Genomic DNA, 25269 nt, shown 5'->3' with positions numbered 1-25269 from the left:
CTTCTGTCTCCTCCCCCAGCCCAGAGCTTTCTTAATTGGTTTAATGAAAAACTCTTGAGCAGCAACTGTTTTCTTTGCTATCTGCATAACACCGAGCACAAAGAGCCCTAACCCTTGATTTGGGGTTCCTATAAACTACCGTAATATGAGTAAACTGTACACAACTGAAATACTGATACTCTATATGACAGATATATCTATGCACTTAAAGTTATAACACCTTCCCAAAGTAAAGCTGACCAGTGCAAACGTCAGGGGAAACAAAGCAGCATATGGCATGTGAACCCCATTTTAGCTGCACTCATGATAGGGGAGCTGAGATAGGTATCAGTCTTATGGAGGATTCGAAAGAAAGGGCTACTGCAAGTTGCACAAATAGCCAAGAAACTAATCCTACAACAATGAAAATCCCTGAGCAGGAGATGGGAGCGCAGACTTTAGTGACTTAGCAGCACTGTAAATCTCTTCTTCAGAAATGAGGCTAGTGTACAAAGTCCTAAAAATCTAAGTTCACACAGATGTTTTTATTAACTGATCACAAAATATTTAGTTTAAAAAGGAGTTAAGGTCTTAAAAACAAAACCTCAAATGCATCTCATAGAAACTATGCATCAATGCAGTATGCTATATTTTCTGAAGTCCTTTGGTATAAAGAACCATACAGGAAAGAAATCAGAATTGTGAATAAAATGTGAAATATCAGAAGAGAAAAGTGTTAAAAAAATACAAAAGAAAAAACCTTTCTGCTGCCTAGAAGAGAGCATTCCCCATTTAGTCACTAATAGCTAGGAAAATAAATGACATTAGCTGGCCAGGCTCCATCAGGAGGAACAGAGGCTGTTTGAGGGATAATATGATGGACAGATTAGCACTACACTTTCTTAAAGGAAATGAGGCCAGCTAGAGATTTCTGACCTCTGACTGTCATAGGGGGTAAGAATCTGTCTGACTGATTTTCACATAATGCCAGACACTTGGAAATGTTATATAACTCTTATTGTTCCTCTAACCAGCCATTGATTTGTCTTGTTTACAAACAAATACAATCTGTTAATTACTTGGTAATGAAATATGGAGAGACACTGCAGCTCATGTTTAACGGAGTCACTTTTAACGGTTAAAATATTAGAATTTTTCCAAGTCAAATTTTCTTCATGTCAGACTCACTTTAAAAATGTCTAAACTTTAGGACAAATAAGTCCAAAACAAAGCAGCAGCTAAACTCCCATCATCGTCACAATATCTGAGCACCTCAAACACTGAAGGGTTTATCCTCACAGCACCCAAGAGGTGACCCTGTTTAGAGTCTTTGAAATATGGGGCTCATCTGCGATGTTCAAAAAATCTTGATTAAAGTCAGCTGTATCGTTAGAAGTCCAACCTAATTTTCTAAACACTGTATGTGGTCACATAGGCACAACAATTTTAAAGTTACTTTAAGAAATTCCAAGAATCCAGAGTGAGGGGGTATTTGTATGGGGGAAATAATCTATGCTCAGTTACAATCATTACCTATCCAGAAAAATCTGAGCAATCATCCCAATTTTCACAGGTCTGCCCTGCAAGCCTGGGACAACCAGAATCCTTATTTTATTCTGAGTCATGCACTGCAACAAAGAGCATTTTAATCCTTCAGGTTTATCCACAGAAGCATAACAGAATTTCTATATCGAAGATACCATAGTAACCAAAACATGTACATTTTTAAGGGCACTCTGAAAGACATTTTCAGAAGCATAAAATATTCTGTCAAATAGCAAATTTTACATATTTGTAAGAGTCTAGTGAATGTAATCAAAGATTAGAAGTGTATACCTTGGCAATGACTGTAACAAAATCCTTGAAGGTCTTTAGCTCAACTCCCTCAAGCGTCTTGTGAGTGGCAAGCTCTACCCTGAGCAGGTAATGCAATCCTGATTCAAGGTCAGCCATGTACAGCTTAGCTCTAAAACACATATATAATGTTAAAAATCGAGGCAGCTTTCTTTCACCCATTTGCTCACCAGTCATTAAGGTAAAACGGATATACAGTGGGCACTATTCAAACCTCAATCTGTAATTCCACAGTGATTGCAGTATCTCCTATTCCAAGTGCAGGACTATACAGTGCAGTGCTTAGTATGGTGAATGTCAAGTTTAATGGCTTCCACAGTACTCTAATTTTAGAACAGCAATTTTATGCCACTAGTTCAGAGACTAGACAAATGAAGCGCAATTGCATAAAAAGTTATCTTGTGTTTGAGTAAGAACTTTCTGCCTCCCAACCCAATTTCTCCCTCTAGAGAAATCATAACCCTGACATTGTCAGCAAGCAAATTGCTGGTGTCACAACTTACAACTCCTCTACATGGTTAAATATAAGTAGAGAACAACAGGCTGTGAGGGGAAAAACCTTTTGTTTAACAGAAGTATCTTTGATGAGGAACAATGCCAAGGAAACTGACAACAACAAAAGTGAAAATAAACCCATATTAAGGAAGATGGAATTTAGACATTCTCCCCAAATGCAGCAGTCCCACTAGAGAGACCTTGTGCACCACAGTGTATTTAAGAGTCAGTCAATTACAGAAGGTCTTGTGACAGTCAGTCACCCACTGATGGATATGGATTAAGCACACATTTGAGGTGAATGAGACATCAACACCGCCCTTCCTCAGAGCAGCAACTATCATGGAAAATATTTCTATATTTTCCACCACCACTAATAGACAAGCAACTGAACAAGATATAAACACCATAGAGTTTGTATCCTTCAGTGCTTTTAGATTAGCCCAAGTTAGTACCAAATACAGCATCACGGCATAACAAACAGAACTGGATACAGACCCGACAGCCTAATGTTTCAAAAAATTCCTGAGGACCCTTATGTCTTATAACCCACATGATTAAACAGTCGATTTAAGAGAGCCGATCAATCAGAAAGCCAGCTTATTCTGACAATGATTGCATAATGATAACAGTACACTTAAAAACAAATGAAAAGCTGCAGTGGAGAACTGGGAAACTTCTGGGGGGGTTTTATGAAAAAAAGTGAGAGACTCAGTTTCCCCTCTCTCCCCTTGTATTGTTCTGCCATGTGGGTAGGGGTTAATTAATTTTTTTGAGACAAGGGAGTGACTGTGTGGAAGTCACCTAAGCATAAATGAATCATCAGGAACTAAAATTACTGGGGAATAATTAATGTAAATCCCTAGGCAGGTAAACAAAGTCTGGAAAGGCACCTCATGAGGAAAATGGACTATCCTGCTTTGAACTGGTTGAAAGAGGTTACCAAACAAAGAACTGCCAAGCCTGCTACAGGAGGGAGGTCACTCTCACTGAACTCAAGAACTGACCTCAGGCTGTGACAGGAAGGACACACCCTGCAGAAAGAGTTTGAAATCTACCAGCATCTCCATGTTGCAGATGGGTGATACCTGGTACGGGAGGCAGGCATACAAGCTGTTTGTTGTTTTCAAGATATGTTTTCTCTATAATGCTTTTGGTTCCAAATAAATATTTTGATTTATGAAGGCTGGCTGGATACTGATTAACACTGTCATAGCCCCTGAGAGAGAACAAGTTGTGAACTAAACTCAGACCTGCTAACGTGATCACAGTGAATTGCAAGAGGAATTTTAACCTAAATCCCATCTGGAAGGGAAGGAACGTTGGCTACCACCCCAAGAAAGGTAATGGCTAGAGGCCTGAGTGGCATCCCCTCATGGAGGCCATGAAGAGGTTAGAGATACAGGTATCTCAAGAACTGTGACAGTTAAATTCTGAATTATACAGACTACAGACGTATTCTGAGTGGCCGAGTGTCACCTCTTTAGTAAACAATGTATTCACTTAATAACAGTTATAAAAAGTTTATTAGTTAATATGTCTGCTGACTTCTTAAATATAGTTGCCAGTATTAAATCATCAGGCACACAAACAATCTAACTGGGAGATTCTTATATAGTGATCTTTTATAAAACACTGTATTGTACAAGCACCAAGATTGATAGAATCATTCACGTTAATAAGATACTCATTAGCAACAAAAATAAGTTATCAAAACACAATATTCTATATAAACTGTTAAAAGAAAACATAGCCATCTGTCAAAAAAAACAAACAGGGCTGACACTTTAATAGTAACCATAACAAAAAATGAAAATAAGTACAAAATGGAAGCACTCAGTCCTACATCTTTTCCAGCTAAAGATGCTGAAGGATTATCTCACTGCAAAGCTCTTGTATCCTTCTCTCAAATAGTCAGAGGGTGAACATAAACCTAAGTGGATTTGGTCTGATAAACATCTTTTCTGGTGACTTCAGGGTTTTCTAATATATATGCATTTACCTAACACTTTCTAATGGTGTCCTGACTCACCATTATACAAACAAATACTGGGTTTGCTGTTTTCTGTAGATTTGCCAAAAGCTTGTTAAAAATTTTTAGTACTGACTATTTTTATCTGGGATATTGATTTACAAGCTAAAGTTTTCCAATAAAAAAAATAAACTAGTGAACCCTACATTTCAGATATTGGTTTGATCATCAATCCTGCTCACACTGACACCAATGGGAGCAGAACTGAGCCTTGGATTTTTTAAGTAAAGCATGTGTTTAAAATAAAAATAGTCTCTAATAGAACTTTCTTCCAGAAAAATGCAGACATTTGCTCCAAATGCAGATTGAAAATATTGCTTGAAGCTTCTTTAAAATCTCTAAAACAGTCATAATTGCAAGAAAGGTACATTCACTAAGTAGAGTGTTTATTACATCTCTGCTGCTAGGGCTGAATTAATTTACCGGTGTATCTAGTATATTGTGAAAGGGATCCTGCTGAACAAACAAATGAAAGCAATGCCGTACAACGTGATCTGCAAGACATTTCAGTGCTAGGATCCCTTTAATATTCACACACAATCCCTTTGTTCTGCTCAGCAGGTCACCATGTGGTGGTTCAGCTATTCAATTCCGGGTGTTTCCTTTGAGTAGTTATGGAATCAAATAAAGCTTTCAGCTACAGTAGGATGTTAAAATCAATTACTGTATAGCTTCCCACTTGGCAATAACAACTGTGGATTTTAACTACCAACCATTAAACTGAAGCTCAACAGCATCACTTACTTATCAAATTCCTTCCATGCCTTGATTTCTGCGTCGTCCTGTTTATTTTGCTTTTTTGGTAGTGGAAGTTGTGAAACAAGTTTTCTTCTCACACCGGGCAGTGACTTTAAATAGGAAGAAAAGAAAGACCGAAGAGGCTTCAAACTGCGTATGAAAGGACAGTGTAAGGGTTAAAAATCACCTCAAGCTAAATGATTGACAGGAGCAGTTTAATAGATCTGTGAAATACAAGATTTGGTTTTCTTTACTCTTTCTTTTAAAAGTCTGGTAAAAGACAGCATGTTTGCAAATTTTAGAAGCAGCAACAAAAATAATTAGGACCAGTGGCTTGCAATACCATTCAAACGAACAGCAACATCCCATTTTCATAAAGACTTCAGGTCATATTTGTACACCTTTTGCAGGCAACACTTTCACTGAATCCAACAGGTGATTTGATTGAATTGGATCTGTGGGATTTGGTACTTAATATTTTTATTTCAGATCTGTCCCAAACCATACATATTCTCCTCACAGGCATCACAATAATGAGTCAGTGATAATGACTGGTAGCAGTGGAAGACATGACTAATACAGAGTCTCTTCCCAAAACCTCAGTGATATCCTATTTATCAGCATGTCACTAGCTACTGCTCAACAGTTTATATTTTCGTAACACTTTGCACTGACACCATCAGCCTGGAATTTCTATTTCACAGATGGAGGATTCTTCTTTACCGTTCATTTTACAAGCACGTTTGTGAGCCGTCTAAACTCACCACTGCAGTGAAGTTATAACTAATCGCTACAGCATTTTGTTTTTTCTCCCAGCTGAGGGAGAAATCTATTTTTGTTCTCTTAGTCCATTTCAATGTATTGTAAACTCCTACAGAGAGTCAGCTGTACAAGTATAAGATTATTAAACATGAATGGGATATTTTTCATACGCAACGGAATAGCTGTCTCAACAATGTCTGAGATTGTCAGTCTCTTCAAATATGAAGAGTCTGAACATTTAACTTCAATCAGTAAAATGCACTGATCACATATTGGGATATATTGCCTTTATTTAAATACACAAATAAAACCTGGTTATCAAATACATTAACTTGTATGCAAGGAAACTAAGGCAACGGTTTTAAAGCTTAACTGAACCCCTCAAAGTACTGCAAGTATCCCTTACAGATATATAGTACTTACATGTTAATTAATCCATGGGACCCATTTGGATAGATCAGATAACATGAAGGGATTGAGGTAATACCAAGTTTCTCTAGAAAAGCCTTATCAGAATTCAGCACTCTCTTTACCATAATGTTTTCATACTGAATCAAGTCTAAGATCACCTGGGTGATGAGAAGACAACACACAAGAGTTACACACTGTTCAAAGAATATCAATTCTTGTAAGAAAGGATAAGTATATTACAGGGAGAGCACCATACTTTTAAGTAAACTAAGCTGTTGATAGAACCACCTTACTATTCATCAAGTATATGTATACATTAGGACTGTCGATTAATTGCAATTAACTCACATGATTAACTCAAACAAATTAATCGTGATTAAAAAAATAATTGTGATTAATCGTAGTTAAACAATAGCATACCAATTTAAATTTAAATATTTTTGGATGTTTTTCTACATTTTCAAATATATTTATTTCAATTAGAACACAGAATACAAAGTGTACTGTGCTCATATTTTATTATTTTTTATTACAAATATTTGCACTCTAAAAATTAAAAGAAATAGTATTTTTCAACTCACCTCATAAAAGTACTGTAGTGTGATCTATTTACTGAGAAAGTGCAATTTACAACTGTAGAATTTTTTTGTTACGTAACTGCACTCAAAAACAGAACAATGTAAAACTTTAGAGCCCACAAGTCCACTCAGTCCTACTTCTTGTTCAGCCAATTGCTCAGACAAACAAGTTTGTTTACATTTATAGGCGATTATGCTGCCCGCTTCGTATTTACAATGTCACTTAGAGTGAGAACAGGCATTTGCACGGCACTTTTATAGCAGGATTGCACGGTATTTACATGCCAGATATGCTAAACATTCATATACCCTTTCATGCTTTGGCCACCATTTTGGAAGCCATGCTTCCATTCTGATGATGCTCGTAAAAGAAATAATGCATTAATTAAATTTGTGACTGAACTCCTTAGTGGCGAATAGTGTCTCTCCTGCTCTGCTTTACCCACATTTTGCCATATATTTTGTGTTATGGCAGTCTCGGATGATGACCCAGCACATGTTCGTTTTAAGAACACTTTCACTGCAGATTTGATAAAATGCAAAGAAGGTACCAATGTGAGATTTCTAAAGATAGCTACAACACTCGACCCAAGGTTTAAGAATCTGAAGTGCCTTCCAAAATCTGAGAGGGACGAGGTGTAGAGAATGCTTTCAGAAGTCTTAAAAGAGCAACACTCCGATGCGGAAACTACAGAACCCAACCACCAAAAAAAAAAAAGAAAATCAACCTTCTGCTGGTGGCATCTGACTCATGATGAAAGCGAACATGCGTCGGTCCCCACTGCTTTGGATCGTTATCGAGAAGAACCCATCATCAGCGTGGATGCATATCCTCTGGAATGGTGGTTGAAGCATGAGGGGACATAAATCTTTAGCGCATCCGGCACATAAATATCTTGCGACGCCAGCTACAACAGTGCCATGCAAACACCTGTTCTCACTTTCAGGTGACACTGTAAACAAGAAGCAGCAGTATCTCCCATAAATGTAAACAAACTTGTTTATCTGAGCGATTGGCTAACATGAAGTAGGACTGAGTGGACCTGTAGGCACTAAAATTTTACTTGGTTTTATTTTTGAATGCAGTTTTTTGTACATATTTTTTTAAATCTCTCGACAGCCCTATTATTTATCAGTATTCCAATATGGACACTAACAATTTCTGTTGAACAGAAATTTTACCTCATTGGGAGAAACAATTTTTTCTCATCTTCTGAGCTCTATGATTTTTCCTTAACCCATCCTGACTTTTTCCTCCCTCAAGTCTCACATAGCTGAAGACCACATGAGAGAGAGTGATGAAACGTCCTGAAGAAGCCTCCAAACACAGATGATAAAATGATATTTGTCACACACCCACTGGTTTGTGATGACATGTTACATACATACAAGGGTTTAAAGCCAATTTTTCAGACACTGGCTTCCATTTTTTCTGAGCTCTAATAATTGTAGGGACAATTATTTGACTCACAGTTTAGATGTCATTTAGATGTCGAAGTTTATGACTTATGTGGACACAATCAAGGACTTAAACATCTACATCACTTAAACATTAACTCCCAAAATTATGCTTGCAAATATGCAGGCCCAGTTAAGATTCCGATGAACATTTGGCTCACAACTCTCTCTCCATTTCATTCATTCAAGGTCCCATTACTAGAGTCATCTTCCTCTCCTGCCATTCCAATGACTGTCCTCCTCAAATCTGTCTATTGGCTCACTCTTACCATATCAAATCAAACTCTTCATTCTCATCTACAAGGTCCTCAATAATCTTGTTTCGTTTACTTCTCTGCCTTTATTTTCCACTCTGCCCTTCTCTGTGCTCTTCCCAATCCTCTCTTTTCACTCCCCCCTTGCTGCCCCTACACACTTGGCTTTGTACCGTCTGCTATGCTCCCACGTTGCCCCTCATGCTTGGGAGGTACTCCCCATAAACATCCACAAAACCACTCCATTACTCTCCTTTGCCAGAATGCCTACAAAAACTTGACAACAGTTAGGCAGCTGGTGCTCAGAGATCACAACCTATCACTCTAGCCAGAACTCTCTCATTGTTTCCTTATACTCCTCCATCAGTCTGTCTGCATCCATCTGTTGTCTTTTATCGTATACTTAGATTGTAGCCTCTTTGGGGCAAGGACAGTCTTTTTGTTCTGTTTGTACAGCACCAGGCACAATGGGATCCTGGTCCGTGACTGGGGTTCCTAGGCATTACAATAATACAAATAAGAATATGCTGCTCCCTATGCCTTAAACTCTCCCCTAGATTCATTCACCTCTCTTCTCCAGCTAGCTTCTTCAAACCCATCTCTTCCAATCTCTCCCTGTTTCTTCTCATTAGTGATAAATACCTAAACCTCCCTCTCCTGAACTATTCTGCCATGTGTCGTGTGCATGTCTTGTCTTATTGAGAGTGTAAACTTCTAGAGGTGAGGTGTGTGTCTATTTCACTTAAACACTGTATGTAAACTTAGAACACTATACAATGTTAGCACAATTTCCATTCTTGACAGCAGATACCATCAGAGTATCTTCCATTTTTCGGAAGGCAGAGAGCAGAAGGCAATAAGACTACAGAATGGACAAAATAAAATGCTGAGAAGCTTTGTTACTGATACCTCCTTGTATCTCAGTAATGTCGATTTTCCACAATTAGCCACAATGAACCAGCACCTGGGAACCAGTTCAGAAGCAGACATGGTTCTCAAAGCAGGCAGCACCCCATACTCCGGTTGTGCTGCTGGCCAGCTCCTAATCTAATGTAATTAGACGTGTCAAACACACATTGCATGTTTCTATACAGATTATGCCTAGTAATCATGCAATTTGGTTTTGTTTCTTGTCCTAGGTTTTGGCAGTAGTAGAAAACTAACAGAAGTTGTGTAGGCTAACTGCAGCTCTTTAGATTGTGAAATGGGGCCAAACCAAATTTCATAACAAATTAATTCTCCACCTCCTCATACTTCAGTTCAAGATGCTGAAAATATTTACTATCCAGTCTACACTACAACGATGGCACAACATTTTGTAAGTGTCCTTAAGTTTCACATTTAATTAGGCAATGTGGCACATAAAGCTACCCCATTCATGTCTAGCAAGATTTATATGCAGGGGTAGACTGTCATCTCCTCAAGGCAAGGACTATGTTGTATAGCGCACTGCTAGTACTGGCATTATCCACATCTCTCCCACCACGCAGATTGTTTCAGTCTGGCATTTTGAATCCCACAGTGCTTTCAATATTGCTCAAAAAAAAAAAAAAAAAAAAAAGTTTGTCCCCCGTGCAGCACTCCAATATCCATGTTTAGTTAATTCGTTGTTGGCCCTTTCCTGCTGCAAAAGACCCTGCTGTGTTCTTTATTTGGCACATCCAAAGGAAGGCCAAGTACCCCAGAGGGGTTCTTACCTCACTTACTTGCTACAATGACATATTTAACTGCTTCACTGATTGATATCAATCACACACAGAAATCTGTTATAAGATTTAAATGGGCAATTAGGCCCTGACTCCAAGAAACATATTAGCAGCTTGGGCCAATTTGAGACATTAAATAAGATATGTATGAAAAACAGCATATTACCACATTATAACAGCATACAGGATATGCAATACCCTAAATGTAAGATCATACAATTCCTGAAGTCTCTACTACACCTCAGCACAAACTGAGCTAAGACCATCATCATCCAAGAATTCTACTACAATATTCTGCATTGTCTTGGTTTTGGTGGCTTTTTTATTTTAATTAGTGTGGTGTATGGACCACACAGACACACAGTATATCATACAGATTACAATAAGATAACGATGTTGCAAAAGCTGACCAAAAGGAACAAACTTTATGAATGGTTCTCTAATAGTGATAAAGCAATGTCATTCATGATCTGAAATATTTTTCCTGTGATGAAGTGAGGTTTGACAGTCAGAAGTATTTTGCTAATATTGAGGAGGATAAACTAAACTTCCACTAAGGCATGAAAGGAATCCCAATAGCAAGAAAAGTAAAATTGCATTTCTTTAAAAAACACACTCCTCTCTGTGACTAAAGTAAAAGCCAATGTCTTATGGCAGCACATGGCTTAGTCATATTCTAAATGCATATGATCTGGCTTTAACTACTTACATGCCAATCCTGCAAGCAGGCGCACCTTTATTCACATGAATAGTTCCACTGACTGAATAAAATATAACCTCAATTGTATTATTCATGATTTAAATATTGGATTAAATTCAGAAGTCACACATTACCTCTCGCCCAACATAGGAGTTACTACTTTCAACCACAATGGCAGTATAATGATGACTATTCTTGTCAAAAAGAGAAGAAATCTCACTGGACCTTTTAAGAAAAGGAAAGCTATTTAGCACATGAAGAATTCAATGTTCTCATTATTCACAACATGAACTTACTCTAAGTATTTGTTAAACAGAAATACAAAAACATTCTTTATCCTTGGAAACAGTCCTGACATTTTATTTGAGTAGCTTACTAAGCGTACAATATTTTCTGTTTTTTCAAACAAGATTCTTACGGAATTGGATCCAAGGCAGGGCAAGCAGGTGGTCTTGATTCTTGGGAATGGTTCTGTAGAAAATCAATCATCATCTGACGAACGGTTTGGAGCTCACGATCTGACCCTGCTAACAACAGATAAATAAAGAACTATTCAGAAGACAGAAAAGTATCACTAAGTTCAGGTTGTCTCATTCTCTGTTTGAGGTTCTTTTAGTTAAAAAGCTAGGTGACAATGTTTGTTTTAGGAGGGCGTAGAAGTACTTTTATTTGTAAGATTAAGTTTGCAGACTTTTTTTTAAAAGTCGTTTTCCCAAAAAGCTTAAAAGAAACAAAGATATTTGTTACTCAAAATAGCTCACCTGCGTCTCATCAGTTTCATCTTCAATACACTATCATCTTGCATCATCCTGGTCTACACTCACACACAAACAACTCTTGTAGTGGCAGGAGTTCAAGCAGCTTTTTCGCAATGGAGATGTTCAGTGACCAAATGAACGCTTTTTGTTTGCACACTGGCTAACAGCAAGCATTGAAAATTTGAGCCACTGGTGTAACGCTCTTAACAAATGGCCCAGGTAAGGTAACAGCCAGCCACAAAGGGCAATAAATAATAAAGGGTTTTTTAGTTTAACGGGAGGGGGGGGGGGGGGGGGGGGGGGGGGGGGGGAAATCAAGCCTAAAAACGGATTCCTTAAACTGTTTTGCCAACAGAAGCAACCTACTCACAAACCCTAAAAATAGCAGGTACAATTGCAATAATATTCTACCGGAAGGGTCAATGGTGCAGGTGGTCTGTTTTCTGACTTCTGGCCTTTTATATGTTAGTCCAAATGAAAAGATGTATTACTTTAGTCTTCAGCCAGACCACTTCACGGTGTGACCATATCAGAGCCATAAAGTCCAACGTTGTTTAACATTTAAATGAAGGACTTCTAATAAATTCAGGTGTTGGAGAAAGCAGTGCTGGTAAATCAGAAGGTGGCAATCCTCCATTGAAGTCAGAGCCAAGCAAGTGCTTCAACAGGGACACCATGCTGCTGAGAGGTGTGTGTGGTTTTTTTAAATGAGATTTAAAATGAAGGATCTGCCCACTTGCAGCAATTAAATACCATAACGTATTTTAAAAGCACAGGTGTGTTAACTCCACCGTCCCGGACAAATATAAACTCTAGCAATTACATTCTGCCATCTAAAATTTCCCCTGCAGTTTCATTTTCAAAGGATATTTTTAACCTATTCTAAACAGTTGCTTACTGTACCGTTAAACAGCCTGTGTATTCCACCTAGGGATGTCTGAATTTTATTGATGGGTAAAGAAATCTTGTTTATTATATAATGTACTCTGGGATAGTGGGATAAATGCTTTTGAGATAGGTTAGAGTGCGGTTTTCTTACCTTTGTAATTTTCCCCAGTTGTGAACTGCTTTGTAAATGCTTTGAAGTACTGTGGGGTGAAAAAAAATATTCCTTTGAAGACAACTCATGGCTCAAGGGGAAAAAGTACTTCAGGAAAGCTCAGTTCAGAGGCAGAACACAATTTTCAGGAGTTCTTGCTTTTTACAGTTTAATTCATCACACATTGTTACTTAGCTTACAGACAAGCAGAATATACAAGTGAAATTTTACTCTTGCCTGGTAAATTCCAAGGGCTGATCCTCAGCTGGTGTGGTTATAATGGTTGCTGATTTACACCAGCTGTGGATCTTGCCCACTGATCCTTAAACAAACTCTTAAAAGTCAAAAATTGATATAATTTAACAAACTAGTGACATAAAATTCCATATGGATTTTCTCAGGAAAAAAAAAAACAACAACAATTTTCAGAGGCATTTTGAAAAAATTCAACTCAAGTCTCCAACTTCATAGACAAGGTTAGGATTGAGAGGTTGACTCATACGGATGATTTACTTAGCAATACTATTAACTGATACTTGATAGATTGGACAACTGGTCTGAAATCAACACAACGCAAGTCAATAAAGACAACTGCAAAGTTACACAGGAAAAATTAAATGCACCAATATAAAATGGGGAATCACTGGCGAGGCAGTAGTACTCCTGAGAAGGAGCTGTGGGTTACAGCGAATCACAAACTGAACAGGAGCCAACACTACAGTGCAGTTGCTAATATCCTGGGGTGTATTATTAGGAGTGTCATATGTAAGACACAGGATGTGATTGTCCTGATCTACTCGGCACGTGTGTTGCCTCAGCTGTGTCCAGTTTTGGGCCCCACATTTCAAGGAAACAGGCCAGAGCAACAAATATGATACAGAAGTTTAGAAAACCTGACCTATGAGGAAGCGTTAAAAAAATGGGAATGTTCTGAAAAGAAGACTAAGGGAGGACATGGTAAATCTTCAAATATGCTAAGGGCTGTTATAAATAGCATAGTGATCAATTGTTCTTCATGTCCCCTGAAGGTAAGACAAGAAGCAATCAATCTGCAGCAAGGGGTTTAGGTTAGTTATTAGGATAAAGATAAGTAAGTACTGGAATAGGTTACCAATGGAGATTGTAGAATCCCCATTTGTTGGACAAACACCTGTCAGGAATGGTCTAGGTTAACTTGGTCCTGACTCAGCATGCGGGGCTGAACTAAATGACCTCTCGAGGTCCCTTCCTGCCCTACGTTTCTATGATTCCGTGCTAAAGAATATTGCTGACACCCTAAACATTCTTAACTCCCTCTGGTGGTTAAAACAAAACACATAATGCAACATAACTTCTACCTATTTTAAAAAGCAAAACATACAGTGCTTTGGGAAGAAATGAGTCAGGTTTTGGTCTCACAACATGATAAAAGAAAAAAAAAATCACTATTGTTTTTCCCACCATCAGAAGAACAAACAGTTTTTATATTATAACACCTCTCTTCTGCCTTCTCACACTACAAACTTTTTATTGAGATTCTCCTTGTCCCCCATTTTATTCTCACATGGGGTAAATAATGATGATGATTACAAACAACAGGGAAGATCATGGCAAAAACAGAAGTTCATTTTCATCCTTAGATGCAAAATTTCCGTATTAAACACAGTTCCTGATTCTCTTGGCAAACAGTAGAAAGTATTTTTAAATTCAATTTAAGTGAACTGTGAAGTAAAAAGTTAAGAATGATATGAGGCTAGCGAACGATTGATCCAAAGATTACAAGACTAACTAACACACAGTCCCTCATGAAATCAGCTACTTGATTCCATCTTTGTCCCTGATGTATCGGTTTTGAACTACCGGATTTACCCTCATGTCACTAACTGAAACAAAATGTATAACTCTATTAATATTTACTATATATGGATCTTTACATGTTTAACAGCTAACAAAAATATATTGCATCCAGATACCTTAGTGATGGGAGACACAAAAAATGCTTTTAAGAATATATTGCTTCCTGGGCCACATGTCTTATGTTTGAAAAATTCTAATTCAGTGTTTAGGACAATCATAAGTCCAGCTGATTCATATAATTGCATAATCTATTCCATTCTTTTGATTAACAGAGCCTGAAACATCTTTTATTATAATCACAAGAATCTTTGCAGAAGAAAAAGAAAGCACCCAAATCCAAGAACAAGTACACAATATACTGGGTAAATAAGTTTGCTCTGTTTTTAACTACAGGTAGGAGGTTCAACAGTTGTAGTTTGGAACATGGAATAATAGAAACCGTTTGAGATTTAAAACAAGTATTTTTTTACAAAATGGAATGACCACCATTTGCCTGATGCTGTATATCGTGCTACTTACCCTAAAAGTTGGATAGTAGAGAATACCATATTCTTTACAGGTCTCATAGTTCTCTTCCTCCCCGCAATCCAGCACACCAATCCTGATGGCAGGTTCCCAGTCTGAAAATAAATAAATAAAACACATTTACTTTTTGGTGCAGCGGTGACCAGGCATCCTATCTTAGGTCATGCTCCGGCTCCCATGGAAGTCAATGGCAAAACTCTCACCAACTTCAATGGGGGAGGATCAAGTCGTAGGTCTGGGCACATCTGTCCTACATTTGCACCCTCAATAATAATTTGGCTGATTAGTTTTGAAGACTAACTAAAGATGACATCTACCACAATGGAGAGAAGTATTTTCAACAAATCTAAAGAAAAAGAAACCCAAACCAAACAATTAGACTTCTCTCTAAGGCTGCTGGCATTTACTCAGTCCAAGTGGATGAAGCAGGGCCCAACTCAACACTAACAAGTGGTACTGCATTCTCTGGTTTATCCTGTCAGCTAAGCTCATTATTCAGTTAACTGTATTCTTCATGTCAGTTTTCAAAGGTGAACATAATGGTCACCCATCTGCATGGCTTTCAGCTACATGGTTACATAGATGATGTATAATCTATCGGAGCTGATGGTAACATAGACCTGCTTTTTGCTGAACTTGTAACTTATTCAGAGGCTTACAAAATGGTGCAATGCCTAATTAAACCACAAAGCTCACATTTTGATTAATGAAGGTGCTCTTAGGTGCAAGTGCTGTCCAAGGGCATGCTGGATGCAACTGGAAAATATCTGAGCAAACACAGAACCATGAAGATTAATTGGGGTGTAGTTTCAAGTTTTGTAAAGAGTTGTATTGAGAATAACTACAAATATTTGGAATGATAAATCGCTTGAAACATTCTTACACAAACCATTTTGATTAGAGAACCTTTGGAGGCCTTTAATAGTTAGTTTCTTTCCCCCTTTATCAGTATTTTAAAGTAATATGGTGAAGTACATGCTGCCAGTAAACATTTAAATGTATTAAGCTTCATTGCTAAGAGATACCTGTGCACCGTACAGAAAAATATTCAATCTTTTAAAAATAAAGTTCTGTTGCAACTCTCACTCCCCAACAACCTTCCTCCCCTACCTATGCAGAATAATGGGAGGAAACAAGGGAACATTAAATGTCCATAACTAACCCAGAGAAGTTTGGAAAACAGCCATGACAACTCTAGACATCCTCAAGGAGGGAGCTTCAAAAGCCAGCCCTCAGCATTGAAAAGGTCCCATCTCCAGCATGTCCTCCCCCGCAATAGGAAACAAGAAATAGCATATGTCACTTTCCTTGCTGTACCATCAGTTTAATCATTCTTTAGTGGCTTTTAAAGAAACTTGTGTTTCTTGTTGGAGGCCAAAGATAAAAGGCTTGACATTTGGAAAAGGATTATTATCACTCATTTTCATTATTCATTTTGTTGTGTGATAGAATACGCTTATTAGGGATGAGTGAACTGGCTCAGATAAATTAACATCATTGTCCCTCAATTTTCATCCAAAGCTTTATTCAGATATTTTTAAAGACGTTAGCTTGACCTATTTCCTCTGTTTTTGCCCACACATGCCCTCCATGGACTGTGAAGTGTAAATGCCAAAATGCTGCAAATCAAGCTGTTCTTGTGAGATTTCCAACTCAATTTTGCAGCTCCAAGTAGCTCGGATAGTTCACACACGCTTCCAAGCTTTTGGAGCCTTTGGTATTCACACACACTGTTGACGTTTAAGTCCCATGTGTACGTGTGGTACTAAAGCAAACAGATACATTCATGTTGTCAGCTTTGCATCAAGAACTTTAGAATTGTCAATATTTTTTTGCCCCAGAGTTCTAAACTTAGCAAGCATAAGAAGAGCTAGGTAACTTTTACTGTAATTAGTGCAACCTTAATGTCATGTCAAATTGCTAGACTGTGAACAAAACAAGTATACTAACAATTTTTTTTGGCTATATATCCATAACTTAATAGGATGTAGTCTCTCTTTGGCATTGACAGAGGAATTCTTACAGCAGTATCATAACCCGAGGCATTTTCCAGAAGGATTTGTTTATAACTAATTCCATTCTATTTTCATCTGGCAGACTACAATAACAGTTTTAACAGACAGCCTCAAATATTGTTTTGTAGGCTCAAACTGGATTGTTCATGCAGTATTCTCACATCACACCAAAAAGCATCTGACAAAAAGCGTCAATGCTTGCTGTCCTCAGGACAACAGAGGCAGAGACTTAAAAAGGACTTTCCATTCAGTGTGTCAAAAAGGTGAGATCGGGAAAGTTATGGTCTTAATAACTGCCTCTCCCAAAGTTTATTTCTAGGCAGAAGAAATGACTGCTGTTACAATCCCTTACCCAATTAAATGCATGCACAAGTGGTACAAGTTTTTTAGTACTCTCCACTGAAGGTCTACAGCATAGTTTACAAAACTTAGAATCAATGGTATGTCATATAATAGTTCACACACTTCTTGCAAGAATTCTAAATCTTTCTATCCTGGTAAAATTATCATCTAGCTCTGAGAAAAAGCAATAATGTGTACAGGAAATAGTTTCTTTTGTCTTCAGGTACTGCCTGTTGGATTGAAGACCAATCTGAAATATAGTCTAATCTCTGGATACTTTATAGTGGATTTATATGTTGGGAGTCAGGAATAAAGTCCCTCTTTATAGAAGTAGAAAGCTACAGTTCACTTCTCCTAAAACAAATAATTTGTATAATATTGTTGTCTTAGAGTGGCTGATACATTCCACATCTACAGATCAATATTTTCAGCATAACAATGTGCTCACCAAGCCATTCCTTCTATAAGGATAAAGCATTTGTTTTATTATTATGAAGATAGGGTATCCATCTATGAATAATCAGGGATTTTTCGTTAGTGATAACGCATAACACAGTAGGAAGGACAAAAGGAGAGAAAAAAAACTTTAAAATGTCTGCATCATGATCAATAAGCAAAATCATAGTGACATTTCATGCCATGTTGTGCAACCAGTTTAATCCGACTAGCTTCAGTAGGTAATTTCAAACCCTAATAAAAACCAATATCATACAAATTGCACTGGAACAACAGATCACATCATTCTGAATTCTCAAATTGCATATAACTAAACTAAATATAGTTAATACTATCATCCAGTTGGTGTAACAGATGGCAACCGTTCCCTTATTTGAGGAAAAAACATTTTAGGAAATATTCAACATGAAGAGCTGTATTAATGTTTATTATTCCAGTTTCACAGTGAAACTGCGCAATGACATAAGATACAGTAATACGCCTCTCTTCTTGCTGTCCTATACTACTATACTTTACAAAAAGAAGTTGTGGAATGCAAGCATCCATCTGTAGGAAATACTGAATTTTATCTTACAAGTTATTTTTCCGTGTAGGTGTGGAGATGAAGCTAAGGCTCTCCCTCCCTTTTCCCAAAAGTAAACAATAAAGCCATGTACTTAATAGGGCTTATAATATTTTAAAAGCAATTCACAGCTGGACAAAGTTTGGTGGTCACACCACACAAGTCATTTTCAGAAACTGTGCTTCAGGACTTGATGAGGGTGGAAAGCAATTTGCAACTCAGGTTCTGCTAGCATCATTCTCTCTCAATTCCAAAAAAATCTGTCTGTACTATGCAGAGAAATGGTGCTTTCATAGTCATGCTAGAAAATGTCTGTCAAGTGTGGTGCTGGTAGAACCACATCTGGTGTCTGATCACCATTTCTGAACACTGCTGTAGCTAGCAAAATTCTCCGAATGCAGACAAGACTTAATCTGTACAATTGTTCTTGGATGCATAAGAACTCAGGAATTTTCTTTTTAAGCCATTCCCTACAATACCAGTATGTCGAAGGAGAATCCTCAAGTAGTTACTTTAAAATACCGAAAGAAGAATCCAAACAGCTTTGGCAGAAGTTGAAGATTCATCTGTCACTATTAATGCTAGTGTCTTTGGGAGTTTTTTCATTTACGAATTCCTGCGAATCAACAAACTCCTTAAAATTTAAAAACATACTAAAGTTAAACTTGCCTCTGCATCAAAGGACATGAAAATTTCATTAAGTTCAAAACTTGATCGACATTTCTATGCCAGGCTGCTTTTGAAATTTAGCGTGACCTTTGTTTTTCTTTGAAAGAACTCCTGCATTTTTATCAGGAAGGATGGGGCAGCTGATTGAGAATTTCAGTTGTAGCGAACATGCCAACAGCTGAACAGGCGCCAGCAGTAACTATAAGCATCCTAGAGCAGATGGACATGTAGCTTTTGTGTTCCTGTGAATACAACAGTCTATTTTATCAAATAAAATGCAAAATTAAAAAACAAAGTTTGGCTTCATGGTATCTGTCTCATTCAACTTTTACCACTCCTCCTCCCTTTTCCACCTGTCTTGATCCCCCTACACACAATGAACAGAAGCACTATAAACCGAATGCAAACAGCCTACTTTACAACAATGCAAGCCCATCACTAGCTAAATACTTGGGTTAAAGAGCACCAGCTGGGATGCGAGCAGTTTAGCATTCACTTCTGTTAAAAGAGCCTTTAGTTTTCTAAGGGAAGTGAAACCCATGCTTCTGTTCACCTCTGTAACACGCAGCCTAGATCGTACACATTTTATTTACAGTGGCATTGCAGCCTACAACACTACTGCATATTAGATTTTAAAGTGATAGTAGTATTACTGGAAAGGCCCAAATAGTTTTCAATGAATGCAGAATGAAAAATAGTACCAAGATTTTCCAACACTGCATTACTAAAGAGTTAAAAATTTAACATGCCACATCTCACATGCTAAATTTAGTCCAGTGCTTCCAAAGTAACAGCAATACTTTGCTATATATTTAAATATATTGGAAATTGTTCCAAAAATGAAAGTTAGGGATATCAATGGAAAACAATTTCTGATACAGATTACATTGGAGGATCTCTAAGTACCTCATGTGTGTCAAAGGAAATCCAGTAAAATTATTTAAAAGAAGACTATTACTACTTATTCTGAAGAATTTTCCAGCCTCCCTTATAGATCCCTGCAAATATAAAAGTACAAACGATAAATTCAAAGGCTGGTCAAATTGACTGTATTTAGATTAAACCTATCAACACTTAATATTCTAAAGTATCCAACGTATCAACATCAAAACATTACTAAAGAGGGAACACCTTTTCACAAATTTTTTTCTCTTATATACTACTGGCATTGCAGTTTTCTCCATTATGAATGTTTAGTAACAGATAAGAGAGACATTGCAGGGCTTCCCTTTATTAGTATTCCCTGATGATCAGGTGTAGAACTAGCATGAAAGTCTATTCCTGGACTATACAGCTTCTCCTGAAAAGGTGTTCATTTAAGAAATAAGAAGGAAGACACAAGTGCCAGCTTCGGAAGCAGTGGTCACAGGGTTTTTCAGTTATCTTTGCACTGAGAACTATTATGTAAAATTCCAGCCCCAAAGCAAATATTACAGGCAAGTTTTAATTGCCTTTAAAAAAATAGCAATAGTAAACTTAAATAGAGCAGCAGTCCTGGAAACTGTTTTAATATTGAGTATTTTAGCAATTGGGCACCATCAGGACCAACTCCAAAATTAATTTTAATGTTTATTTTGATGGAAGAGTAGAGAGATACCTAAATGAAAATATAAGTTTTGATGCTCCATCAGGGTACGTGGCATTGCATAAAGCAGCCATGGTTCCTGCTTTCAGTGTTTGAAGTTTGCAGTTGTTACTGCAGAATTTGAGACCTTCAAGAAAGGAATAAAAGTGAACTACATTAGCACAGGCCTTCTCTATATAGAAAACCTGCACCAATTTAACTAGATCAGTAAAAACTGCTTTAGTTCAATCACTGCAACCCCCTTGTGTAGACACTGTTTCTGTACAAGAGCGCCTTATATTGATTTAGAGATCCATATGTCTTGTCAATGTGGTAACTACAACTGAAATACCTAAAATAGGTTGTAAATCACATCTTTATTTATTTCAATGTAAATCTGTGTGTGGGAATTTATTCTGGCTTATGACACTCTTCATCTGAAATAAGCGTGTCCACACTCAAACTTTCCTCAAAATAACTAAGTGTGAATTATAACCAATTTGTTATTTTGGTTCCAGTTGTCATGTAGACAAGCCCTAAGAGCAGCCACACAAAGGGGATGCACCAAATTCACAAAACAAATTCCTAACTCTATTTTGTTAAATTCGTACAATTTACTTATGTGGACAAGTGCCAGGAGATCTGAAACACATTTTAGTGTTTGAGTAAAACACCCAGGAAAGATAAATCTGAGTAGTCCCCCCTGTGTGAAATATTTTCCATTTCCTTCCTCATTGTGGCAGTTCACATGGGTCTCCTACTAACACCAACCTTTCCAGACACAAATTGTATGTCCAGACTACCCACCGGATCGACTCCGGAACTCCACCAGGGCGAGAGGCGGAAGCAGAGTCGACGGGGGAGCCGCGGCCATCGATCCTGCGCCGTGAGGACGGGAGGTAAGTCGAAATAAGATAGTGTAGCTGAAGTCAACGTATTCCCATAGCTGAAGTTGCATATCTTACATCGACCCCCCCGCCCCAGTGTAGACCAGAATTAAGACAGAGAAGTTATTTCAGACAGTGCCCTAACCAACTGCACTGTTAGTAGTGCCCATTTTGGTCTGACAAATTGCTAATGCAATAAGGTCTGCCAATCACAAAAAAGTAAATCTTTTAGGGGGGAAATTTTCAGATGTGGCTAGAAGCACAAATCCCTCTTCCCACAAGGTGCTCCCCCTAACCCCACAGTTGGTCACAATAATATAAATAAAGTTTCAACAAAGGTCCAATCTTATGAAGTGCTGAGTCGAACTCTATGGCTGTATTTGCAAAGAGCTGCCAGCTCTGATGCATTTAAAAAAAAAATAATGGAGATATCCCATCTCCTAGAACTGGAAGGGACCTTGAAAGGTCATCGAGTCCAGCCCCCTGCCTTCTAGCAGGACCAAGTACTGATTTTGCCCCAGATCCCCAAGTGGCCCCCTCAAGGATTGAACTCACAACCCTTGGTTTAGCAGGCCAATGCTCAAACCACTGAGCTATCCCTCCCCCCAAAAAGCAAAGCAAAAAAAGCCTTTTTCAAAACTAATAATTGGAACCCATACAGTGCTAAGTTAAGCACAGACAATGGCTCCAAATAAGATAAATCAGAATTTCACAAGAGAACAGAGGTATCTTTCCTTACAAGTCCCAAGATGCAAAGATTTATCTGGAAATCACCCAATTTTGCTATTAAGAGTTGGAAGATCCTCTCTATTCCAGAGAGCCAAGCTTCCACCATCTCTCTTTCAAATTCCTCTTCAAACCACACTTCTACCATTCAGTCCATCAAGCTTAATGCACTGCCCAGGTAGTTCTCTTTTTTTAAAGGTATTTGCATTTGATTGGTCATCAGTAATGTCATATTGGACTGAAAGCAGCTTGTGGTAGCGACCTTTCCGGTGTATATTCTATATGGTTCTGAGATGACGGTCAGTGCTAGCTCAACGAGTAAAAATAGTACAATAATAGTATCTTAAGTGACTAAATACACATCACACCTAGGGACAGGGGTAACAAAACTTTTTTGGCACACAAATCAAATACTGATTATTACAAAATGATTCTGTCCTATTACATGACTGCTGGCAGTCTCACACCACACACAGAATGTCCGCCTATTTTCCCATTGTTATTCTTATCCAACACTCCCTTTTGGAATGAAGCACTTATTTTTGCTTTGTGCTGGGACCTGAGTGTCTGTACTAAGTGTAAGAGCACAGAAGCGAGAGATAGCACTATTAGCAGCCACACTGGGTAAGAGTCAGTGTTCCAGAAGGCCACAAGTGAAAATTCATTACAGTGTCAAGCAATATGCGAGAAACACATTGAATGTGCTGCATATGGACCCACCCTCCAGATTAGCCACCAGGGCTGTCTCAGACCAGGCTAGGGTTCATCCATTTAACCAGTAGGTTCTCAAATGTGTCTTGCAATTCATATGAAGGGAAAGGCAAACTCATGTCAAGGATGATATAAATCTTGTGTTTGGTGATCCAATAAGCCAGACTGCTGATGAAAAATTCCAAGTGTTCTGGACTGGAGAAGTTTAAAATGTTGCTGAAAAAAGTTATTAGTAAGAAAATATACGTTTTAACTATAAGCAATGAAAGCTATTTGTACATAAAATTAACAAGGTGCCATGCTGATGTATAAAAATAATAAAAAGAAATTGTTTACACAACACCCAAAAGAAAGCCAGGCACTTTTCATTAACCAAATATTATAAATTCATTAATAGGAGCAGAAAGTTCATTCCTGGGGGGCAGCGCCTGAGTGAAAACCTATAGTCAATATGGGACTATAGCATTTCATAACAATAAGGAAATAAAGGTGGCCTCTCAAGACATACATGCTAAGATTGTTAACAGGAATTTAGTACAGTTGCCATTTCATTTGACAAAAATTCTATTCAGGTTCTTAGGTGGTGCCCATCATCAGGGTATCTAAGCAGTAAATCCCCATGCCTCTGAGAATTTGGCTTACAGTTTGGATTTTTACAGTACTTCATTCTTTTCTATCTTCATTTCTCTATACAGCTCTCTGCAAGTGTTCAGTCTTCCTTTTTATATTAATGCACTGCAGCTCAAACTATTATTTCGTTATTTGTTTAGCTCTTAAAATAGGGTAGGCACTTTACAAAACATACAGAAGATGCAGTGCCTGAAAGCGTTTACAATCTAAATATACCACATATGCTGTTAGAGCTTCCACTTTTACACTGTGAAGCACCTGGATACTTGATATTTGCACATACACAACACCCCAGCGGTGGAATTCTCTTCTTCAGGACAGTGAAAGCAGCGATTCTTTTCTTAATTTGAAAATATTTTTCACTATTTCTACGGTTGTTGCCATTTATTACATATTGCCTTTCTGGGCAGATCTTTGATATATGTTTTGCAAATCAACAAGTAAATAAAATAAAGTGGGGGCAAACTGGGATTTGGGGTATAATGTTGATGTCCTTGTCCAGGATTCTGCTGGGGAGAGGGGGTGCAGCCCATACAAGCGAGGCAGATGGAAGTTGGACAGATTAGGGGGGCTTGCTATGGGGACTGGATTGGTGATGGGATGCCGGGAGGTAAATTGCTTTGAGATCTACCAACTAAAACCCGCTCTCTACGTGCACCCAGTCATATTTTGACAGTTGCTTATTATGGTGGCTAGCTGGGTGAATGGGGATTGTGGGGGCGGGAGGATCAGTGATGTTAAGGGGGGGGACACCCCATTACTTTACACATCCCAACGCAGAGATCTCAAGGGCAGGGCAAAGCTGCTGTGGGTGGAGGGGCTGAGGGGGTACACGGTGGGGGGAGTAGGAGAGACTGAAATCTTCTCTCCCATGTGCAGCCAGGGCGAAGTGCTGCAGTGGGGGCGAGGGGGTAGGAATGGGGGGGAGCTACAGGCACATCCCCAGCCGGAGCCCGCACAGCGGGGAGGAGGGCAGAGGGTCACGTCCCTGGCCGAGGCGGTGCGGAGGAGGCGCGGCTGGGCTCCCCGGGGAAGGGATCGGGGGGGGGGGGGCTCCCGGACTCACCTTTCACGTCCCCGGCCAGGGCCCGCCAGGTCGGGGCGAAGCCGATGCAGTGGCCGCACGACGAGCTGTAGAACTGCAGCACCCAGGCGGCCGAGGAGTTGAGCAGCGCCCGGCGCACGGTGCCCGCCTCCAACACGGTCAGCGGGTCCTCCCCGGGCCGGTACAGCCGCGCCGCCTCCCCGCCCAGCCCGGCCGCCGCCACCAGCCCCAGCAGCAGCAGCGGGGCCGGGGGGCAGCCGCCGCCTGCACCACCCGCCGCCATGTTGGGAGCCGAGGGGCGGGGGAGTCCGGCCGCCGCTCGCCCTAGCAACAGGCCGGGCCTGGGGACGGGCCTAGGCTAGCAACCGGCACCCGGCTGGGGTTGGCACGCAGGAGGGGCGGGGTCCGCGAGACACGCCCCCCAGGGCTTCCGCACTGTCACGCCCCGCGGCTGAGGGGAGTCACTCCGAATTAGGCCCCCGCCGCCTATACGCATTTGACACGCACGACAGATCAGGGGGGAGTCACCCCGAATCA

The 25269-nt window shown here is 39.1% G+C and overlaps 1 protein-coding gene across 2 annotated transcripts in view; it reads right to left on the bottom strand.

Moving 5' to 3' along the window:
* The window catches only part of QSOX2 (quiescin sulfhydryl oxidase 2), a 37080-nt gene extending 12043 nt beyond the window's left edge, over positions 1-25037 (bottom strand). Inside the window, exons 1-8 of one of the 2 annotated variants that reach the window (XM_034793876.1) lie at positions 24754-25037; positions 15120-15220; positions 12765-12813; positions 11386-11494; positions 11102-11192; positions 6284-6429; positions 5105-5248; positions 1816-1945 (exon numbers count right to left, since the gene is read on the bottom strand). In XM_034793876.1, coding sequence (XP_034649767.1) covers positions 1816-1945; positions 5105-5248; positions 6284-6429; positions 11102-11192; positions 11386-11494; positions 12765-12813; positions 15120-15220; positions 24754-25015 — 1032 coding nt within the window. In that variant the 5' untranslated portion in view covers positions 25016-25037. The remainder of the gene's footprint in view (positions 1-1815; positions 1946-5104; positions 5249-6283; positions 6430-11101; positions 11193-11385; positions 11495-12764; positions 12814-15119; positions 15221-24753) is intronic. The other variant, XM_034793877.1, reaches the window with a different exon arrangement.
* Between the last annotated feature and the right edge of the window lie 232 nt (positions 25038-25269).

Source organism: Trachemys scripta, chromosome 17, assembly GCF_013100865.1.
Source record: "Trachemys scripta elegans isolate TJP31775 chromosome 17, CAS_Tse_1.0, whole genome shotgun sequence".
Lineage (NCBI taxonomy): Eukaryota > Metazoa > Chordata > Testudines > Emydidae > Trachemys > Trachemys scripta.
This window is presented reverse-complemented; position numbering and strand designations above follow the sequence as displayed.